This window comes from Sparus aurata, chromosome 6, assembly GCF_900880675.1.
Source record: "Sparus aurata chromosome 6, fSpaAur1.1, whole genome shotgun sequence".
Classification (NCBI taxonomy): domain Eukaryota; kingdom Metazoa; phylum Chordata; class Actinopteri; order Spariformes; family Sparidae; genus Sparus; species Sparus aurata.
Window position 1 is genome coordinate 33,746,919 of NC_044192.1, and position 23,142 is coordinate 33,770,060.

General features: G+C 43.3%; 1 protein-coding gene across 5 annotated transcripts in view; it reads left to right on the forward strand.

Annotated features, from left to right (window-relative positions):
* epha8 (eph receptor A8) overlaps window positions 1-23,142 on the forward strand; it is a 125,838-nt gene that overhangs the window by 4,753 nt on the left and 97,943 nt on the right. For all 5 annotated transcript variants that reach the window (XM_030420554.1, XM_030420550.1, XM_030420551.1 and 2 more), the window contains exon 2: window positions 22,555-22,619. In XM_030420554.1, coding sequence (XP_030276414.1) covers window positions 22,555-22,619 — 65 coding nt within the window. The remainder of the gene's footprint in view (window positions 1-22,554; window positions 22,620-23,142) is intronic.

The following is a 23,142-nucleotide window of genomic DNA, read 5'->3' on the forward strand; positions in this document are numbered from 1 at the left end:
GGATGATAATCAGCCGTCAGAAAGATCATTGTCGGTCAAACACATTACAGAAGAAATGAAGACCAAACCTGGCTGTATCCACCTTCGTTGTGAATCTGTGTGTACTGAGTGGTGGTTCCCGCGAGCGGCCCCTCCTGTCTGTGGCCCCGGTTCCTGATTCACCTCCTGCACGCCGTTTCACACTGTCGCATTCCCAGCGAGGGTAAAGAGCGTTCCCTCAGGTTGTTGTTAGCACTGAGGAACATGAAAAGCCCCATGCAGAGAGCAGGGCTTGCTGCTAATGAGCAAACTGTAGGTGGATGATTATTACCACATACCTCTGCTGCAGACGGACCATTGGGGGAAAGAGACACAGGGAGGCCAGGACCAATGAATAGGAATGGGGACTTTTCTTTTTTCCTTCATTGCTTAAAGATTTGAACGTGTAATTTAGAAGCAATGGAATCGCAGGGAAAATAGGAAATGAAGAGAGAAAAGTTGAAAGGAGGCGCACTGCGGGGGAGCCGCAGTTTTTCTGTTAATAAAAGCAGTTTTTCTGTTTGTGCAATAAAAAAGCAAAACAAATTTTGATTTTGATTTTGATCTGTGCTGCGGCCGGCTCAGGCGCTGCTGTTTGTATTGATCTCTGCTCAGTCAATAGACTACCTGTCGCGTGTTTAGTAACATCGCACAAATGGAAAATGAGAACTTGTCATGATTAATAGCTGCATGGAGACCAGATTACAGAGACAGAAACTACTGAATCTGCACATCTCCGTCTTGTTCAGGGACGCTTCAGCAGGGAAGATGTTTCTCTTCACGGTGTCTCAAATGTCAGCCCCTAACACCTACTGAGCTGCCTGCCTCCACCACCTGACTAGACAGAGCGGACAAACTATATCCTAAAGTCTCTTCCTTCACACACACACACACACACACACACACACACACACACACACACACTCCCATCTTTTCTTTGTTTTGCTCAATCACTTTACAGGGATCAGTTCCAGGTCAATAATAGATAGACAGGAATATGCGGCAGTGTGGAAGAAATTTGGAAAAAAGAGGTTGTGCAAACGGAGCTTGATAACAATCACATATGATTCAACCTTGAAACAGTTGCGGCATTTTTAATTTGTGAGGTTTATAAATCACACCCAACCAGCACGTTACTGCAGTTCACTTCTTTGTGTTGAGTTAAAAGCAATAAAGGCAAACTGTCTCCAAATTCACTCCGCTGGTCATGTCAGCAATTGTGAAAATTGTAGTTTTCCTTGGCTCATGACCCATTCTCAGCGCAGTAGTAAAAGTTTCAGTGCCACCCTGAAAGAGGGGGCGAGCCTGTATGTGCAGTGTTGTGGGAGCACATTAAATAACCAGAGAGGGCGTGAACCTCTCCCTCCCTCCCTCTGTCTGCTAGTCTGTCTTAAAACAGGTTGCTGTCGGCTGACTGCCCGCTCCCCCCCTTTTCTCCCCAAGGCACCGGTCTTTATTGAGACATCAGCCTTGTTAGCCAGCTGTCGACAGGAATATAGGAGCTACCAGATCAATACAGTGGGCTCTGCCAGTCCTCCTGAGCTGTGGCCAGGAGCAGACGAGGCCTCAGAAAGCAGGGGCCTCTCTTGAGCCCTCTCCACCCATTAGCAGGACCTGATGCTGGGCTGGCCAGAGTTAGCAGCCCCTGGGCCAGCTCTACCATGCTCTGTGATTGGAGCTGTATCATTGGGTAATTTATGTTTCTCCGCTCTGCTAGCATGTGGGGTAGAAGATCCCTCACTGGGATGGCTGAGGATAAAGCGAAAGAGTGAGAGACAGGCAGTGAAGGTTGTAGAGGCAACGCTTGACAGCTCTGTAATGGGCTGGTGTTGTGGTTGTGTTAGCACATCCCTCCTGGAGAGAGATCTCTATGATGTTCCCTTCATGGGGACTGATGAATAACGGAGATCTGGCGCTGCAGCAACAGCCTCCTCTCGTCAGTTACAGGCAGACAGAGGAACACAGCAAGTGTTAGAAACAAAAGGGAGGCTGCGCGAGAGAGGGATGCACGGACAGAGAGAGAGAGAGAGAAGGAGAGTGCGAGACGGTCACGGGGAGAGAACAAAGTGAGATGAAGGGAGTGAAAGAGGGGGAGGCTGCTGTCTCAAATGCGTCTCTTCAACTTCCATCGGCGGGTGTCTTTATCAACACCAGCGAAGAGCGTCTGGCTGATAATTTGCCGCTCTCAATTCCCTTCAATCCATTAAAGGATTTAAATGTTCATTAAGTTTAATAGAAGCCCAGCGAAGGTCTAATATGCTCTGATAAACGCCGGCAAACCTGCCAACCTGTTCCAATAGCTGCGGCAACACAAAACCATCCAACTAATAAGGTCAAACTCAGAGTTTGTGCTCAGCTCACTTTGTGAAGAGTGTTTCCTCTGAGTCACAGCGGCTCAAACAGCAACAAGCTGAGAGCATAGCGTGCTAGTTCATCAAGTCCTTTAAACTAGACAACGGGGTGTTTCTCATCGCTTTCCACAACTACTCATTTTCTGACTCCTCTTTTGACAGGATGACATTGTTAGTCCGAAATGCATAAAAGACACCGTCATTTTCCTGATCGGCCACCACCTCTACTGTTAAGCTTTGGTGAGGTTTCGGAAATTAGAAGTACCACATTGAGGTTTCAGAAAAACGTGCGGTTATATGCCATTTACATTTACAGTTGATGGAGGACAGTGGTGTTGTGGTCTTCCATGCAGTGGAGGAGACAAAGGGGTGGCCAGTGATGGCCACAGGTAACATGGACTAAACCTTTGCAAACAAACTGGCCACAATATGAAGCTCTTTTTTCTAGTATGGAACTCTTTCTTCATATTTTGAGTTTGAACAGCTAGACACTTTTTTTTTTCATGTGTGCAGCACCTTTTTAAGATAAAACATTTAACTGGGTTTATTACAAAAGTACGACTAGAAGTAGACAGATTCACCAGGAGATGTTTGTTGTTTCCTGCTTCTGGTCATTAGTAGTTGTAACTTTCTAACATATTTAAGTTTTGTGTCCGGATTCATACGTGAGTAACATACGTCCACTGAGGTAGAATAAATAATGCAGTTATTTTAGCTCCAACCATGATGTTTTCTTAAACCTAACCAAGTAGTTCTGGTATCTAAATCCAACAAGCCGTGACCGTACAACAAATGTCCGGTATGTCTGCCGGCAGTATGCTGCTTTGGGAATGGTGATATGTGCCAATTTGGGAGTCACTGGCAATCGACCTATTCAGCCAGTAAGGTGTAAGGATGTGTTGTTATATATGATTCCTGATGGCATACTTGTGAGCTCAGTTTGCAGTCACTGTTGGCTGAGTGAGTAAATGAAAGACTTCTGTGGGCCAACAAACTGCACACAGTAAGAGTAAGTAAGAGGCTGAGCTTCTACTCTGACAGACAGCAATCAGAAGAGGTGCTTGTCAGGTTCTTTTAATCACGCGCTGTTTTTGTCATTCCTCCGGCAGGACGGCCTTGTATTGAGATAGCATGCAGGAGGATGTCGGCAGGTAAGCCCGCTGCTCATGTATGATGTAGTGAGCCCCAAACCGAGCGTGATGCAGGCTGATGGATCTCTCACGCGGCCTGTTTCCATAAGGAAATAATGTGTTTTACACACAGTAATCTGTCCATATATCACAGGCCTGATGTAATTAATATGTGGCGAGGGACGGGGGGGGTGGGCCAGATAACTCATTTCTCATCTGATGAAAATCCAGATGCACGTGTACACGCAATCCAGGCAGTGGCACACAGGCACACACATATGTAGTCATGTGAACGCACTCTCTCTCTCTCTCCCACACACACACACACACACACACACACACACACACAAACACACTCCATCTAACCGAGTTATCTCTGTGGGGACGATATTAATGCCTGGTATTCAGTTTGTGAAGCACCAGACTAAAGGGAATGGAAGAGTTTATAATGTCTGACTTTTACTCATATATTGGGGGGAAAGAGAAAAGGAGCGACGAGGAGAAAGTGAATAACTCAAACGACGGGTGTTTTGGCAAAAAGGTTTGTAAAAGTCTATTTCAACGTCTTGCATCAGCGCCTAGCCTGTGAGTTACCTCCTGCTCGAGTAACTGCAGCATTTAGTGTAAAGGGGGTAAAAAAAAAACGCGCTCCCCTTGTTTGGAGGACAGGACTGTTTGTGTGGTAAATGAGGCCTAAAAAGAACCTCTGCCCGTCCTGACCTTCTGACTTTTACAGTGTACCATCACCACTTTACAGCAAATTCATCATTACCCTTAGACACATCCAGAGCACAGGGCAAGACATGAAGAGCACCACTGGATCCTTTAGTCGTCCAGTGTCTCAATGGCTCAATTTCCAGTTTTACCCCTACCCCTCCTTTTCGATTGCCCCCTTGCCCCTCAGCAGATAGTTACAAGGAGCAGTGGTTGGAATCTCCCTCCATGAAGTGGGACGGCCCTTCAAGACCCTCGTACTGCATCAGTTGCTGCCGATGGTGTTTAGGTGAACACGCGTGACTGGACATTTCAAACACGCCGTCTTCAGCTGTGATGATTCCTCTTGCGTTACTCTGGCAATCCTGGTATTATTACAATGCCGTTTGCCATTTATCTGATAAAGATGGAAAAGCATGGATTCTCACAGTTTGTTCGCAACTTCTCTCCATCAATCGTGTCATCACATAAAAAAGAACAGTGCGTCATTACCCGTCCATTAGCAGGGCTTTTATAGCTAACATGAGCAGCCCGTGGTGGTGGTTGATTTATGTGTTGCTATAATACATTTAAACATTTTCCGTGGGTCATGAGTTTTGAAGTTTGCCTCTAAATAACCCCTTTAACTCTGAAATGCCATGTAGCCTGAACACTTCACCCTACCCTTCTGTCCCAACAAGAATCGGGACACACTGCCCATAGATGTGCATGCTAAGAGCTCAGAAAGGTTATAAAGAGTTGGATGTTTAGGAGGGAGAACATGTACATTTTCTTTTGAAGCACAGTCTTCTACTTCAACACAATGTTCCACCGCTGAGTAATTAGTTTTTATCTATTGCTATTTGTAAACATAGGTTTTTTTTACGCTATCTATTCTTTTTTAAATCTCTGTTCTGTTACAGTCCAAGCACGAAGTAGAAGATACATTACATACAGAAAATAACTTGGCAAATGATATGCAATAAATAATTATCACCCAGACTGCAATAGTCAAGCGGAAAACGAGCAAGGAGACTAAAATCGCACAGACAAGTTGAAGATCTTACAGACAGCCTTTCCACTGATGTTTAATACAACGATTCAGTAGCGGCTAACCCACAAACGGAGCCAAAGCAGGGAATCCGCCTCTTGTTTATTCTGCTCTCTGTTCTTCGCCGCCTTCTGTCTTCTGTTCACACACAGCCCTTTTAGATTCATTCATCTACTCGCACTGAAACTAGATTCACAACAAAGCCCGTGTATCCCATCGTGGCTGGGGACTTTGCTCAGTTGCGATTGAAGGAAAAGCTCGGGTTAGCTCTGCACTGCAACTTCTCCACTCTGTGTCAGGTCATCCCGTGGGGAAAACAAACACACTGATACAGCAGCGCGTCATCGCGTTGGTGTGTTTAAACGTGTGCTTTCGAATGAGCCAAGCACCTCCGTTTTTTGTTTTTATCTTCAGACTGCCTTATTTTAGTCATTGCTTATAACACTGCGTCGTGTTGTGTTGTCACTGCATGGACAGCTGGTGGCTGCATGACGGTGCTCACTCAGGCGGACAGCATCAGGACTTTATCCTGACCGGGCTGCACACACACACACACACACACACGCACACACAGGGACATGTAAGAAATGAAGTCATACACATGCAGGTGAACACTCGCTTATGTATAGTCAGCTAATATTTTATGGTTTCATTATGGCACCATTGTGGCAAAGACAACTGGATCATTTCTGTTTTCCTCATAGTAGCAACTACTAACATCACAGAGCAAAACAAGTTTATTTATTCATTTGGTTTATGAAGTAAAAGCAGATTGAATGATGCCCGGCTGCCAGCCTGACTGAATAGACAGCCAGCCTTAATTTTCCTGGGAGATTTTATGCGAGGTGGCTGAGCACAGTGAAAGCGAGTTTTGTATGCAAACAGTCTAAACGCTGATGTTGTCATTATTCTAGCTGTTATAGCTTTTACACTGTATGTGATATTCACCGTTGTTCATTCATTAAAACCAAAAAAGTGTCTATTTCCAGTTCAAACGGTTGACTAGTTTATTATTCCTTAGCCATTTACCTAAATTGCAAAAAATCCTTTTTCAATTACATTTATTTTTATTCATTATGTGTTGTACAATTTCGCTGTCCTCAAAGTTTGTGAAGCTTAACAGCAAAACAGCGTGGCGGCATTCTCCTAAACTCTCAAAAATGTAAAAAAAGAAATAAAACCTCTGGTGGAACCTGCCGAACATAAATGATTACCTATACTGCTCCATATACTTTCTAGGTGTGGTCAAGCTCAATCACCCGCGTAATGTGTGCCACAACACACATTACGCCAGCCTCTACTGACAAATATGATGTTCTTTCAAACGCTCAATGTTTTTATCTGCACTCGTGTTAACAAGCTTGTAGAATCAGTATTAGGAGCATTTCATCCGGTGGCTAATTACTTAATAACTACTGCACAAATAGTCTGTAATCACCTCCGTAAAGTCATAGAAGTGAATATAGTGGAGGTTCAGTAACTGCCACAAAGGTTAGGAACCACTGCTCTAGTTGACAGGTGAACAGGTGCACCTCTTATTTTTATGTGTTGCTTGAGGTTTTTCATGGAGTGGAGTCACGACCACGAATGGTGGAAAGTGTGGCCCACTTTACTTTGCTGTCGAGCTTTGGATATTGTGGAGTCTTCTCTCTCTTTAAGCACACACACGCTTCAGAGCCGAAATAGCGATGTGGCCATGGCGTGCTCGACGCACTGACTGACAGTAATTATCACCATTCATCATTAAGCATAAACCAGGGCTGATAAGAGCTCTTTATGTAGAATGTCAGCTCACTGAAATGATGAAAATGATTAAAGAGCAACAGTGTGAAATAGAGACATACATGCTGCACAGGGGCTGGAATGAGCTGACAGCGCCGGGGCCTATGGGTGGAACATCCACAGTGTGGGGAAATAAATAAAAAATAAACGCAATTTTATTTATTAAAGAGGAAGGCAGAGCCAGAACAGCGCCTGGATTGAAACATCACAAGGATCTCTGGGCTGTAAGTCGAGTCTGTATTGATAAAATATCACTGTCGTCTTGACAGTCTCTCTGCTCTCCCTCCCTCCCTTTCAGCTAACCTCTGCATGAACTCTCTCTACTATAAATCAATAAGTTCAGGCATACTTTGTTAGCTTTTGCACCAGCAGGCCACGCTCTGAGTCAGGGGCTCTGCTCTGTTCAGCAGGTGTAGCAGACGACGTCAACCCAGATCTCTGTGGATGCTATCGGGCGACAGAAATCACACTGTCACCTGCTTTCAGACTCTTCTGTTTCTCCTCTTGTTGTTTTCAACTCCCCTCCTCTTTCTCACTCCCCCCTCTCATTCTTTCCTCACCTCTCCTCTTTACCTGCTCTATAAATAGCTCTGCGCGCCTCTCCTCCACTACGTCTATACCCCTCTGGATGTTTTCCCTGGGGAAGCCAGGCAGGCCTGGGCAGCAGTATAGCCTGCTATTCACTCCTCTCCCCTGGGAAAGGATGAGCCTCGCTGGCCCTGAGCATCCTCCTCCCTCCATCATGCAGCAAACACTCTGCCTTGCAGGGATATACAAAGCAGGGTCCCATGCTCCAGCCCGGGAGCACCTGCTAAAATAAGATATGAGGGATTGTGCCAGAGTGCGCTAGCCAGTGTAAACTGAATCATTTCGACACCACTCCAGCCGAGGAGCAGACACTCCGCTGCCCACTCTCTCTGACCTAATCGTGCAATTTTGGAAAGGGGCAAACTGGGGCGTGTTTACAGTCTTTTCTGCTGTTTTTTTTTTCTTTGTCTTCTTTTTTTTTTTCATAGAAAAAAGCGCTGTCTCTAGTGCATTTTGTGCTGATATTATGGAAAAAGTTGTGCGATACACATTTCCATGCTTCATTTCCATAACATTCTGGATGCTCTGGCAGTGATGATGATGTGTGCAGCTGTGTCTCCAGTGCAAAAAATACTTGTAGGTTACAGAAAGAGCAGATCCATGTACGCATGTTGCAATGTGAGTACCGTTTTTAGGAATTTCTGTTTTTTTCTATTTTGCCTTTCACATCTTTGGTGATAAGTACTCTTGTTACCGTTCTTGAAGTTTATAGTGTTATTTAATTATAATTATATAATATTTATGATATGTATTTTAAGTAATATAATCATAAAAGCCTTCCAATTTTATTGGAGATACATCACTAAGCTCAAATTCTAAGCTGTGCCGGTTTTCCCCTAAAGCATTGATCTGGCTAAATCAATGAATCAAAAATGTGTGAGTCAGTTTACAAAATCATCAAAAAGAGTGTCAAGCACATGACCTAGCAAATCAAGCCTTCAATCCCTCTCCGCTGTCTGCTGAAGTCCCATGGGAGCCTTGCTGCATTGAAGGGTGTCCATTTACAGTCCCTGTGTGTATTACTCATACTTCACATGTTAGAGCTCATTTGGAAGGCATACCTTTGTGAAGATATTTGTTTTCTGGAATTATTCTAAAGCAGCTCTGTAGCAGGTATCACTTGTTGACTAAATTAGTTTTGTTTCATTACCAAATGTGCCTATTTGATATTTTTGGAAAAGAACATTTTCACCTTTCCTCGACCATAAATATCTTTGGTTCGAACGTGTTCAGTCATGTCCTCAACATGGCAGTGCTGTGCAGATATTTTTCTCATTTTAGGTGTGACTGCTTATCAGAAAAAACAGAGATGGAAGATGTGCTTTGATCCAAGAAGCAAAGGTACCAATACAGCAATGCAAAAAAAAATCATCCAGTAAGATTGCAGTCGAAATTAGTCAATCCTACTTAAGGAGAGGTGCAAAAGTATGTGGAACGGTTGCACCGCTGTTGCAAAGACAGCGTTGGCTATAGCTTGGCTACTGTCTGAAGCAAAACCCAACCTTAAGAATTTAATTTAATTTAATTCAATCTGACCAAGAAACCCTGACCTCAGTCGACACCTGTTTGTACAAATAAGTAAGCAGGTTTCTTTGCTTACTAATCTTATAGAAAGAAAGCCAGTTCTGAACCCTCTCATGCCTCGGTGGTAACACATATCAATGATGAACAGACCTTGGCAAACACCGGATCGCTCCCTATCGAGTCAATGCCCGTCTGTTCACTCTTGTTTTCACCTCGATTTCTATCACTCTCCCTCTTCTCCTCCTTTGCCACCTCCATCAGCGGGGTTCTTTTTCTATTGCAGTGTAGAGTTTCCAGTTGTTCAAGTTGTTCCACGACTACCTGGGGATAGCAACCAGGGAAAACGATGTCTCTTCATTTTCCCTTGACCTTCCTAACAGAAGCACTTCCTTGGTGCTGTGATTTGACCTTCATTTTTCCCAGGAAATTTGAGCCGGTGGCCGACGGAATAGCACAGGGAAGGCGAGGTTTATCGGGAACCAATCTATATGTAGATGGTGTCATCCATTACACTGTGCAGTCTGTATTTACCGATATGTTAAAGCAAACAAGCTGTCCATTGCGCATTTAAATAGCATAAAAGTACTATTTCTGTATAAGAATGTCCCCTGTGACTGATTAGTATTGATGTAGTCATTAATTGATTGGTAATACTGATGCATTCACACATAAATAGCATTTTACAGTTGACTCTATATATCGCATAATTGCTGTGATTTTACACTTCAAAGAAAAGATAAAAATCACCAGACATGGTTTTCACAGGGATATGCTAAAATGCAGTATGTTCGTGTCTCCCTGTGTGTGTGTGTGTGTGTGTGTGTGCTTCTGGCTGGTTGCTGTTTGCTTTTGTTGGCTGTTTATCACTTTAAATCTCTAAGATCTCCCTCCCTGCACTCACCATGCAAACAGAGGAGAGTTCACAAGGAGAAGATGAAAAGTTGAAAACAAAGTGTTTTTTTGGGGGGGAGACCGTCTGCATCAGAGTGTCATAATAAGTCTCTCAGCAGTCTTCTACCCTCCATCCGTCTGTACTGCTTTCTCTGCGCCAAGGACAAAATGCTTACACCACAGTGGAGAGACGCGGTGAGAAAAGAAGAGCCTCTGGGGAGAAAAACTTCAGGGAGAGTTTGGAGAAAGATGAGACGGGGAGGAGGAGGGAAGAAGGTTAGTGTAGGTGTAGAGGTAACGAGATGAAGTTTTAATGATCCCTGTGGGGAAAATGGGCCACTGCTGCAACAAATACTGAGAGGGTACTTCAAGAAAAAAAAAATTAAAGAAAGAGTGTCAACAGCAACGGAGAAGATGAAATGATGTAGCATAGAGATGCATCACCGCCGACAAAAAAAAAAGGGGACATATGGCAGAGTACGTATGGAACGGTATGTAGCGCAACAAAGGTAACAGACGGATATAACGAGCAAACAGTAAAAGATGAACGTGTTCAGTGTCTGGTATTGTTGTGTAATACATGTCAGATTGGGGAAAAAAAAAAAACTGGGATCAAAGGAAAAATGAAGTAAGATCAAAGAAACATACAAAGAATCCGAGAAAAAAGAATTCAGAAAAATATTACATATTTTCAAGAGAGAGACTTTTAAGTTTTTTTTAAGTATGGCTGCATTTCCACTAAAGTACGTTTGGAAGTACCCACTGAACCCTAGGTAACCCATGTTAACCTTAAGCAGGTACCTAAACACCAGATTGGCTTTGCAATTCCACTTTGGCTTTGGGATAACCCCCTTTTACATTTCCCTCTTCAGAAGCCGCTGCATTTATTAACTGAAACCCTGCGACCTGTTCTGTACATGACTGCCAGATAACAACATACACAACCTGCTCTGCTTGCATTCACCATCTATTTGCTGCTGCTCTCTCTCTCACGACTTGATTAAACCGGGTCCCTCTCCGTTGTGTTTCAGCCATCGTCACCTCAGGTGGCCTGTGTCGTACCTATTCTTGACGGAGGTGGACCGCAGCCGCATCAAACTGCACAGAGCAGATAGTTCCAGACAGGAAGTCAGACAGCGGAGTGGCACAGAGCATCCGGTCAATTAAAAAAACAAAACAAATCAAAAAAACAATATGCAGACTCACAGTCTACAGCACAACAACATCAGAAATATTAACAATATACACACCCAAAACAGACAAATAACTAAGTGATTTGACTACACAGCAGTGGCGGTTCTAGACCAGTTTTAATAGGGGGGCCAGGTTGGGGCTGGCTTTTTTGTGGGGGGCACATACAACCCGGAAAAAAAGGATAAATCCCTCATTCAGACAAAACAGTGTTTACAATTTCAGCAATTTTGATTGGGTAGTAAACTGCTGAGACACTTTATTTCTGCCTTTCCCTTCAAAACAAAGTCATTGCAAGAAATCTGTCATTGTATTATTGATTCAGACTCCCTGTCGGAGGGGGCACAGGGGGGTCCAGACTCAGAGTTACGGGGGCAATGGCCCCTGTTGGCCCCCCTCCTAGAACCGCCCCTGCTACACAGCCTACTCGAGCACAGTAGAGGCACAAAAATCAAGGATATGTGATGAAATAAAAATAATCCACACAAGTAAATAATGTCAGGCAGGACGCTCTAGCAGAGGGGTGTGAACCTGTGTGGAGGACGAAACAAACCTTGCACTCACACCATTCAACAGAGACGTGCCCAGTAGAATCAAGGGGTCACTGGACTACATACTTTCAAGCTTCACCTGAAAAAGGCTCCTGGCAGCAGGACAAAAGACTGCTGACAAAAATCAACATCACAGCGCGGACAACAGACAACTCTGGTTGCTCCAAATGACCAATCGGTGGAGTGCGTGTGCCTTTCAGTATCCGATCGTTGTCATGAAACGGACCATATACTACGTTTGACACTGAAAACTCAAAATTAACCGTTCCGATGTGTAACGAGCTGAACTGAACTGACCCGGACTGCTTGGTGGAAAAAGGGCTAAAGAGTAAAAGTAGCAATGGCAGGATCTTACCAGAAATAACAGCAGAATGACTCGGGGGTGAGGAGGAGGAGGAGGAGGAGAGGAACAACAAAAGTAGTTTGAAATGATTGTTAGTAATTCATGACAGCATCAAGGGCATCCATTTTTTTTTCTACAAAACAATTAATTTCCTGTCCACACTCTCAACCAAGTGAAACCAGCAGCCTCTTTTACAATGTCAAGGACTTTTTCACCGTATCTCACAAACGTGAGCATGACATGTCTTTGCCTTCCCTCAGTTAACCCAGTGTGCACCATGATCTCCATGACTTTATTAGGATCATCATGTTGCTGCTCATCAGCCGTTTTGCATTTTGTTCTGTTGCCCGGAGACATGAAGAAGATCTGCATGTCAGCAGCCTGCATCCCTGCTCTTATTGGCTTTCTCTTCCATAAGATAAACAGCAGAACGCTGTTAGAATACAAAGATTTGGACTTTTGGATGTTTGTCAGACTGACATTAGAGATAAATAAAGAGATAAGTGAACAAATGTGTCAGAGCAGCTGCCACTCTCCCTCTCTCTCTCACTCTCTTTCTCTCTCTCTCTCTCTCTCACACACACACACACACACACACACACACACACACACACTGTATGTGACTCTGAATGCTCATCACTGATGAGAAGGTAGTGATCTGTGACAGAGGACAGCCGCAGTGAAGTTCACTTTACACTTAAGCGATACTTAATGCCCTGAATGAGTCACTTTGGTTAAGTTTGTTTCAAACATGTGCATGGAAAATTGAGTGGGGTTATATTTATTATTTAATTTTTGCTACCTGAAACTCAAGAAACACTTTACTTCGGAAACACTTTACCTCAGCTCTCCTATTTGAGCCTGTAAAAGCAATCAAACTGATAATGTAAATGTTTTAATGTAGCTGTAAACGCGTACAAGGACATTTTCAGTTCAGCTCTGACTTTTATTGTCCCTTCAAGAGAAATTTTAAATGAAAGCAAGGTAGACACACAAAGACAACATAGAGAGAACATACAGCAGGACAACACCAAAGAGAATTCAAGGGAGCTGTTAAAAATAATTAACTGGAGAGGGACAAATAATAAAATGCTGTCGAACAGTGCAGTCAAGGTTCTAAAGCAAGTGAAGTGCATTGATTACACATGGAATGTAAGAAGATTTATTCTATACTGCTCTTTGCCCACGGGAGCCTGTGTCTCTGATCAGACAGGAAAAAAACAAATCCCTACAAGAGTGGACGGTCAGAGCTGGCCAAGACCAATCTTTCCTTCCTCAGAATTTGTCTGTCGTAAATATTTGACAAGGAAAGGTTTACTGCTGCCTTTTTAACAGTATTGGAAAGATTTATTGTTTTATTTATTAGTTTTTTTTCTCCATTGATTTATTTGTCAGTGGGTTTAAAAGGTTTATGAAAGTGTTTCCAAACAGTTCTGCTTAAGGGTTCACTCTTGAACTTTGAAATGGGGGTCCGACAAAAAATCCTTAACTCAAGGTCCACATAGTGAATTCACTTCTGTCTCATGGGCTTCATCGGTGGATTGTTTGTTTGTGGATTTGTTTTTTATGGAAAGTAAAGAAAAGTATTCATGAATACTAGAATACTTAATCAGCAAATAATAAATAATAATAACATGTCATGAAAAATACATATATTCCTTAAAAAAGTCATCTAAAATGTACAATTGTTTATTTTTCTTCTCTTCTTTTCTAAAGCCTTTTGTAACTTTGTTAAGAAAAGTGCTATATAAATAAAAAGGTATTATTATTGTTGTAACTGTCATTACTGCTGCTTTATACAAGGTTTAGAATTAATTGGAATATTTAAGACCATAACGAACAAGTGAATCATAGGGGAGAAAGGTGGCCACAAAACAAAATTAAAAAAAAAACAGTAAAAAGCTGGCATAATGGCATATGTCTGGTTGTGAGAAATCAGTTGCAGTAACACAAATGCCGTATGTATTGGGTGTGAGCCCAGCTTAGAGTTGTGCTCCCATGTGTTCTGGTTTATTTACAGCCCATTTGTCAACCACAACGCGGCATGATTCTGTTTCCTACCCTGTGAAATGAAAGAGATTACTGGCTGAGTAAACTTTCCAACTGTCAGTTCAGAAACAATTTTTTTACTGGTGCTCTGTTTACATCTCGTCCAACACAGAGCAGACTTTGTGTTTTGAAAGCAGGGAATGCTCGGTGTTCCAAAATGAAAGCTCCATCTGAGTGAAAAAATATGACTTGTATTTAGTTACAAATAGGTTTTTAGGAAAATAGGTTTTAAAATAAATCATTTGTTGCCTTAAGTTTATGTTTATATGGCGTGTATATGACGTGGGTCAATATATATTAAAATTCAATTTAAAAAATGGAACTAAATAATAACCAGAGTGGTATTGGTGGTGATTCTGATATATTTTATGAATAATAATGAAAAAATTGAGTTAACTTTAAACTAAAACTAAATTAGATGTGTGGCTTAAGAAATGTAAGCGTTGCTATATTGGTTGGTTGGCCAGTTGGTCTTCCACTTTCGCGCAGACTGAAATATCTCAAAAACCATAGGATGAATTCTAATGACTCTGGGAACCTCAGACTTTTCATCCGGTACCATCATCCAGTCAAAACTTTCATTTGTCCAATAAACAAATTATAAATAATGACACTTCCATCAGCACCAGACAAATTTCTATACAGCGGTACAGCAATTACCAAACATTAGCATACTACCACACAATAAGCGTGTTAGCATTTAGCCTCACTGTCCCAGTTTACTCACTGTAAGTTTTGGCAACTACTTGGTAAGGTTTAGGAAACCTTCTTGGTTTGTCTCAAAATAACTACAATACCCAGGGGCGGTTCTAGGGGGGGGCCAACAGGGGCCAGTGCCCCCGTAACTCTGAGTTTGGACCCCCCTGTGGCCCCCCTGACAGGGAGTCTGCATTAATAATACAATGACAGATTTCTTGCAATGATTTTGTTTTGAAGGGAAAGGCTGAAATAAAGTGTCTCAGCAGTTTACTACCCAATCAAAATTGCTGAAATTGTAAACACTGCTTTGTCTCAATGAGGGATTTATCCTTTTTTCCGGGTTGTATGTGCCCCCTAACAAAAAAGCTGGCCCCAACCTGCCCCCCCTATTAAAACTTGTCTAGAACCCCCACTGACAATACCACTGTGACTTCAGTTACAAACACACCTACGTTATGTACGTGATAATTTGTGTTTAACTAGACAATGCTGCAAATACTCTCTGCATGAATTTGAATGTACCGATAGTATGGTTTTGCATGTAGACACTGCATTCTCGCGTTCCTGTAAAGTACCTTTCCACTGGCCGCCATCAAAGATTAGGGCTGCGCCCAAATCGAACACTGATTTAGAACCTAATCCTAAATATCCTGGTTATAGCTCCGTGCAAAGTTATGATAAATGTATTTTCTCCAACTAGGTGACATTGTTATTTCCCGAAATGAAAATTACACTGCACAAAGTTCATCATGTAGCCTAGTCAGGCCTAAGGTGTCATAGTCTTGCTTTTTATATTTATGGCTTCGATCTGAAAACTCTTGCAAGGCCTGGCTTTAAGCAGCCGCCATGCTTGTGTACTTGAGTGTCCTTGTGCGCAGCAGTAACATGAACCCCTTCCTCTGTGCTCCTCTCTACTCTATTTGCTCACCGGCGCCAAATTAACAATTTGCGAATCAAAGGAGTCGTTGAACACCCTCACTGTAAATGTATTCCACCTTTCATTTCACATGTCTAATTTAGTTTCCGCTCACTTCCCCTAACCTATCACCAGTCATCATCAGCATTAGTGTGGAAAAAACCGAGTACATAAACTTGCATCTGTGAGGAGGAGGAGGGTGGGGCGATGAAAACAATTATTTCAAGTCATTTTGTATTGGTGTGTTGAATGAACAAAGGCTGAGAGTGGTTTTTTTCCCCCCCTTTTTTTGAGAGGTGGTAATTTATGTGGACTTGCTCTCGTAATTGGAGAGTGGGGAATTGGCATTAGGACTTGGGGAGCAAAAGCGAAACAAAAGTAAAAAGGACAGAAGATGGCAGTCTGTCTGTCTCCGTGTGTCAGTGAGATAGAGCATGTGTGTGTGTGTGTGTGTGTGTGTGTGAAAATCAGCGAGAGGCAGAGTGTGTGGTGTTTTGGCGGAGCTCCTCTCATCTCTGCGAAGGCTTTTATCGTCTCCTCTGGTCGCGGCGCTGATGAGGAGCTTTACAGGCGGCGAGAAGAGAGAGAAGAGAAGGAGAAGCTTGTTAGAGATGGGAGGTGTTGATGAGATAATTACACAGCTGTCACAGTCCCTGTCTGGCCCGAGAGCTGTGCCATCAACATGTCTGTGTGTTAGTGTGTGTGTGTGTGTGTTCATATACAGTATGTGTCAGCCGCCTGTGTGTACATGTTGTGAGTGTGTATATATGCTGAACATGTCTGTCATCGTATCTTTTTTTTTTCTTTTTTTAAATGGTACAATGCACATTTTTGATTGCATGTTGTTTTCCATCTGCGTGTATGTATGTATAGTATATACTATGTGTGTTTGTGTGTTTTTGTGTGTGCTTAGACACTTGGTGTAGAATAATAGTTGCACTTTTTACTTTGAAATGTATGGCCATGTCTTCTGGGGTGGAAATGAGGTTTTGAGCTTCAGTTATTTTCCGCCATTTCTTCTTTCTATAGACCCCCTTCTCTCTCTCTGTGTGTGTGTGTGTGTGTGTGTGTGTGTGTGTGTGTGTGTGTGTGTGTGTGTGTGTGTGTGTTTTAAGGCGACATTGTTGTTGTCGGCTGTATGGAATCACTGCAGGTGCTGCAGGCAAACACTTCCACTTCCTCAAAGACAGCCCATAATTCTTCCATGTTGACTTCAGACACACTCCCTCTTTCAGCTTCCCCTGACCACTGATAGGGACAGGTAGAGAGTGTGTGTGTGTGTGTGTGTGTGTGTGTGTGTGTGCACGTCACTGCATTTCAACATCATTTGCGGGCCCGGCTGATTTGAAACATGCCACAACATCAATGCCGGGCCGCAGGCGTCCACGCGCCTGCTAACCTACTGGCCAGATTGAGTCGCGGCCGGGGAAGGAAAAGTAATGAGGGAGGAAAGTTGACCACCGCCCTGGGAAATATGTGGTGTGTCTCTGTGCGAGCGAAAACAAGCTCTCAAGTTGGCGGACAGCTTTTTCATTTGGTGCTTACCAAGATGTGGAGGAGTACAGGGTGGAGAGGACGAGAGAGAAACTGGTGGCGGTGGCGGCGGCGCGGTGGGATGTGCAGAGGGCCTGTATTGGCGGTTTGTGTTTCTGTTATGAACAGAACACTGTGAAACAGGAACAAACTCAATTTCAAGCCCGGAGTCCTTGAGGAGGAGAGGCACTTGGTTGCTCCACCCGCTTCCACCGCCAAACGGAGGCTTTAACCACTTCACTGCTGCAGAGCCTTTCGGTTGGAGTTACGGGACTGTGGCTCTAGTTCTCATTAAGGTGTGATGTGGGTTAGTCAGTCAGAGAAACGCTACCTCAAGTGAGCGAGCGCCCTTCGTGACAAAATCTGAAATTTAGGTTGACACAGTTGAACACAAGCAAAACTCTGTTCATGACGGGTGGTGTGCGGAGAACTGGGCGTCGCTCCTGTTTTTCCTCCATGTAAGATGAGAAGAAGTGTGCGAGGAGAAATAAACAAAAATTGCTAATTACTGCTCGTCCTCTGCTTTATTCACACAGTTCCTGTCACATTAAAGCAAAGCGTCAGGCATGCCGCTAAACCCTATCGCTTGTACACAAGTCATAATTCAGACAGCAAGAGCAAATTAGATAAATGACTCCCACCACCTTCAAAGACAGAGGGATTTCTCATTTGAGCGGAAATTAAATTAATACCACTGGGAGCGGCTTGTGCATCTTCATACGGACTGCTGTGGAGATAACACACCGCCTCGCATGTTTTCGGATTCAGGGAGGGGATATATTTGTCCTTTTTTTCTTGTCCTTTAATAATAACAGTATAGCTGAGGAGAATTCCCTCGGCGCGTCGAAGAATTATTAAATCCACTTGCGCCAGTACGCTGCTTTCATTATGTCACTTTGGCGGGCCAATGAAGAGCACTCAGAGGAGTGTAATTGGCGGCATCCATTTGTGACCTTGGCTAGAGTGCGAGGGGCCACCGCATCATCAATACGAGACGGCGGGATGTCGGCGCCCTGAGGGAGGGAGAGGCAGAGAGAAGGCTGGTAGATGGGGGAGGGATGGATGGAGGGATGAGAGGATGGTGGCACTGCCATCTGTCTATGTGTTCTGACCCACTGCCCTCCTCAGCGGCCCAGTGCTCAAATTAGGAGGAGTGACACACCAGCTAATTACAACACACGAGTGTTTGCGTGTGTGTGTTTGTGTGGAAAGCAGCAGAGAAAAGATCACGAGGCTCCACTTGGCAAGATTTTTATGGAAAAATAATTCTGTCTTATTATCCTAAATCATGAAGTGGAGCTGCAGCAGACAAGAGTGCTCCATCCCCATTACCGTGCTTTAAACTCATCCTATTTGCCTCTGTGAATTGTGGGTGTAGACGCTTCTTGACCCGCAGGAAGTGGCAAATTCACACATCAGAGCGAGACACAAAACTCTCTCCAAACCAGCAGCAACCAAGCGCAGTTAAGGGTTCAACTTATTTTCACTAACTAACCCCGATCTCATCTCTTTGCGTTGCTTCTGCACAGGTTGTTAAGCTTAAGCATCCTGTCTGCAGTTTACCGGCATGGTACAAGACACCTTGCTATTAAAGTTAATTATTTTCAGAATGGCTGACTCCTGCTATTTGGAGCCAGACTGCTTGGGATAGATTTAATAAAGTGATCTGCATCTCCTTTATTTGGACATCATTTGTGCCCACACAGGTGTTTTCAATTATTCCAGCTGATTAGATATTTTTTCAGGCTGAAGATGCGCAGAGCTATACTGGGAGTCTGTAAATTCCCCAAAGTTTACAGAAATGTGGGGTAAGCGATTCTGGAGAAAGAAAGTTGATTGTTGAGTCTCTTGAGACCAACCCTGACTTGCTAGATTTAGACTTTTGGCATAAAGTCTGTCATTGGGCACCTATCGCAGGTGGCAATCCCCTCTTCCTTCAGCTATCTGCATGTCACTGTTACATGCCTACATGCTGAAAGTGGAAGGTTACCCTAACCCTTACCCTAACCTGGTTGGTAACAGTACTAAACTGAACATTACATTTCTTTTGTAGGGATGATGATACTCCACTCAAAAGAAGTTCTCCGCGACGCTAGGCTATTTTGCAGGCAGGATTACTGTCTTCGCTTTGGTGCCACCAATGATGATTTTGTTTGGTTTTAAAGAATTACATAAAAGCGAGGGTGTTTTTTCCTCCGTACCAGAATGAGAATTGGTGGAGCCAGACCATTCTCCAGCACTGACACAGTGCAGATGAAATGGAAGCGGCTACGCAAGACAAAATTAGACACAGCAGTAGTGAATCATGCCAAGCCACCAGCCAACTGAATGTACTGCTTATACATCCTGTACTGTAGACATTCATGGTCCTCAGAGTGTGAGTGTGATGATTCCCTGAGCTATATCATCAGGTCAACTTTAAATGTGTTGATGACAGTACGATGAACACTAATGACAATCCAGTCAGACTCAGATATACTTTGTGGTTAATGGTACTTGGCGAATGTTAGCATGCTAACACGTGGTGTTGACATGGTGGACATGGCAAACATTACAGACATTAGACGTTAGACGTTAACATAGTGACCATGGTAGCATACATACTGGCGGTATGTGGTGCCAAAGTACTGCCATTGACATACTGTATAAAGATGGATGACACATCTCCTAAGCACTGTACCAAAATGAACTACTGATCTACTTCCAGTTGGATTATTAAACGGCAGACAAAGTTAAAAACTAGCTAAGTTTAGCAGCGGATACTTTAGCAGCTAAAGAAAAACATAGTTTTCTCAGGAGTTGATTGAGCCCAAACAGCAGGGTTAAAAGAACAGTGGATATTGACTAGAACTCTAACTGTATGTCTACTGGATGTGTATGTCCTGTTGATGTTTGTGGTGCCATCCTAGCAGGTGGAGTAAAAGTTAAGCAGATAGAGGTAGCCAGAGAGGAGGTGTAATCAGGCAGAAGGGAGAACACTTGTGTGAGTGTAGAATGGCTGCGCAGATGCTTTAAGTACTCATCACAATGTTTTCTGCAGATGACAGAGCCACCTCTCACTCAAACTTTGTGGGTGGTCGTCTTTTTGTTGAAGTGTGACTTTCTGTGGGAGCTGCTGTTTTCTTTCGCTTTTCAGTACACCTATGTTATAAAGTGTTATATAAAGTAGTATAAAAGTAATGTCCTTCTTGTCAGTGGACTAATAAACCAGAAAACATTCCATATTCAAAACATCTGATGTCAAATATTTGTTGCACTCTGAGTTTGCTGCGTTTTCTAAGTGACCAAAGAGCGATGCTGAATGTGTGTCTGAAAACTCATCAGTATGGGTAAAAAGTATACGGACATGAACTCGGCCAGCTGAGGGGGAGGAGGCCAGGCCGTGCAGTTCACTTCCTGCTTCAAGGCAAAAAACCGCTGTAGCTTTAACATGCAGAAGAGACAGGAAGAGAGCAAGTGTCAGACAGAAAGATGAAGGATGAAAGACGGAAAGCTAAGAAGTGTGAAGTGTTTTGTTAAACTCATTCTAATGTGAGGAACATCACTTGGTTGCCTGACAAGCAGCCCTGGGGCAGAGATCATATTAGCTAGAAGTGTTGCAGAGAGGAGAGAAACGCACAAACACACACACACACACACACACACACACACACACACAAACCTGCTAGCGTGGAAGATATGGACTCTGCCAGTGGGTAGAATTAGTGGTTCGCTTAGTTCTTCATCCACCTTTTCCTCGTCTGTCCATCCGTCTTCCTTGTTAAATCCTGCCACTCAAATGTAAAGGTGTGTCCAGACAGAATGTGAGGTGAATAATAACTGCGCTGAGTTTTCATTCAAAGTCGGTGCCAAGGTGAGTAGGTGCACACGGACGTGAATTACCGCTAAGAAGCATAAAAAGAGGTAAAGAGGCTTCTACGTATGTGATTCTGACATGTTTCCTTTTTTTTGAAAAAGGACAAAGTGAAGGAAAGTAACAGAAAGAAATGTGGTTTCTGGTAAGTTCTGATACGAAGCCAAGCTATCAGTCCGTAAAGTACAGTCAATGGTCTGCTAGCTAGCTACAGCTAAACTCTGCATTTACCATGAGCAAAGCTAATTTAGCTATATTTAGCAATGGATTTGTCCTTGCAGAGAAATAAATCTGTTTTTAAAAAAACTAGAAGATAGGGGTAGGTGACAGTAACATATCTAACAGTACTGTGTATGAAAATTAAAAACACTTCTTTAAAACTCATTAAACTTGACGAATACGCCTAAGTCAACAACTGAAATCCCTTAGACATATGAAGTTCTCAGTATTATTGTTTTGAATTAAATCAATAATAATTGCCGTGATGGTGTCAATGATTGTCAAATTATTTTGGGATTTTTTTGTTGACAGTATTTTGTTTATTTATGGGGCATTCGTAAAAATGGACAATATAGTCACAGCAAAGCCAGACTTCTGGATATGAATACTATATGATAATAATAAATTATAAATAATAATAATAATGTGAATTTTGCGACAGCTGACCATCATTTATGCATTTACGAGTGCAGCCGCATTACAATTATGACATCACACCCTTATAACTATGACATCACACCTGTCATGGACATGAAGCAGTCTTTATCAATGTTTATGTGTGTCATTTAATCGGTGATGTCATTTTATACATAAAGTTGTTTTAAACACTGTTTAAGATTTCTTTGTGATGGCAACTTACACTCCTTCAAATAAAGTGTCGCCAGTTATATCACCCTCTATATGTTTACCTTATGTTATTTTTCAATTCCTGGGTGGTTGGATTTATTTGTATATAGTGTTGCTTTCACTCACTGACACCTGTCTTTTGCACTTTGAATTGAAATCTTTATAATAATGCATGTTGAGCCATTAATTAAAACTTTAAAGCTTACGGCCACCCCGCCTGCTGTACATTCAACGGTAAACGTTTCATTTCCTGTTCTATTCTGAGACTACCTCTGAGGTCCCTGCTCTGAGGGCTCAGAGGGTGAACAAGGTCAAGGTGACATCACACGCTGTGACACCCAGCTCAGAGTTGCCGTGACGACCGTCCAGCCTCATCAGTCACACCTGTCAGACAGGTGTACGCCCGTGTGTGTGTGACTCTGTCAGGTGCCAGTGCTCACAGAGGATGGTGATGAAGGACAGGATGGATGGAGCACGACGGGGAAAAACAATCATTTAAAGTTCATCACTTACCGTCTCTGTTGTTGTTTGTGCTCTCTCTGCAGTGAATCTTCTGGACACGACGACCATCACAGGAGACTGGGGCTGGCTAACGTATCCCTCACATGGGGTAAGAACAAACTGTCCGCAGAGGTTTTTGTCTGAGTGTAACACTTTCACATAACAGGAAGAATTCAAATAGCTTTAAAAACCCTTGTGAATGAAATAAACTCCATCAGCATGTTTGCTGGCTAATCCTTATTGTAACCGTGTCTCTGTGAAAACCCAACAGCAGAAATTTCCACCACAAAGCGACACCTGTTGCAAAGGTATTCCTATTTTTATCCCGTCTGAAGGCATGTGAGGCAGTGATTTTCCAGTCGAGGGGGAGTCTGCGCTTATTAAATGGGATCCGGTTGTAACGCTGACACCACGGGCTAATTACATGTTCGTCCGGTGCAGCCAGACAACTATACACACCAGTCACCTAATTCTAACATCAGCTGCGACACCACTTGCAGCCCCCTCCACATATTGGCAGAAAGGTGCAGATCACAGAAGGGGGGAGCCATAGCCCCCAGGGGGGAGGAAGAGGAGGGGGAGGTGAAGGGAAGACGGAGAGAGATGAAAGGGAGCGAACGAGGTGACAGCGA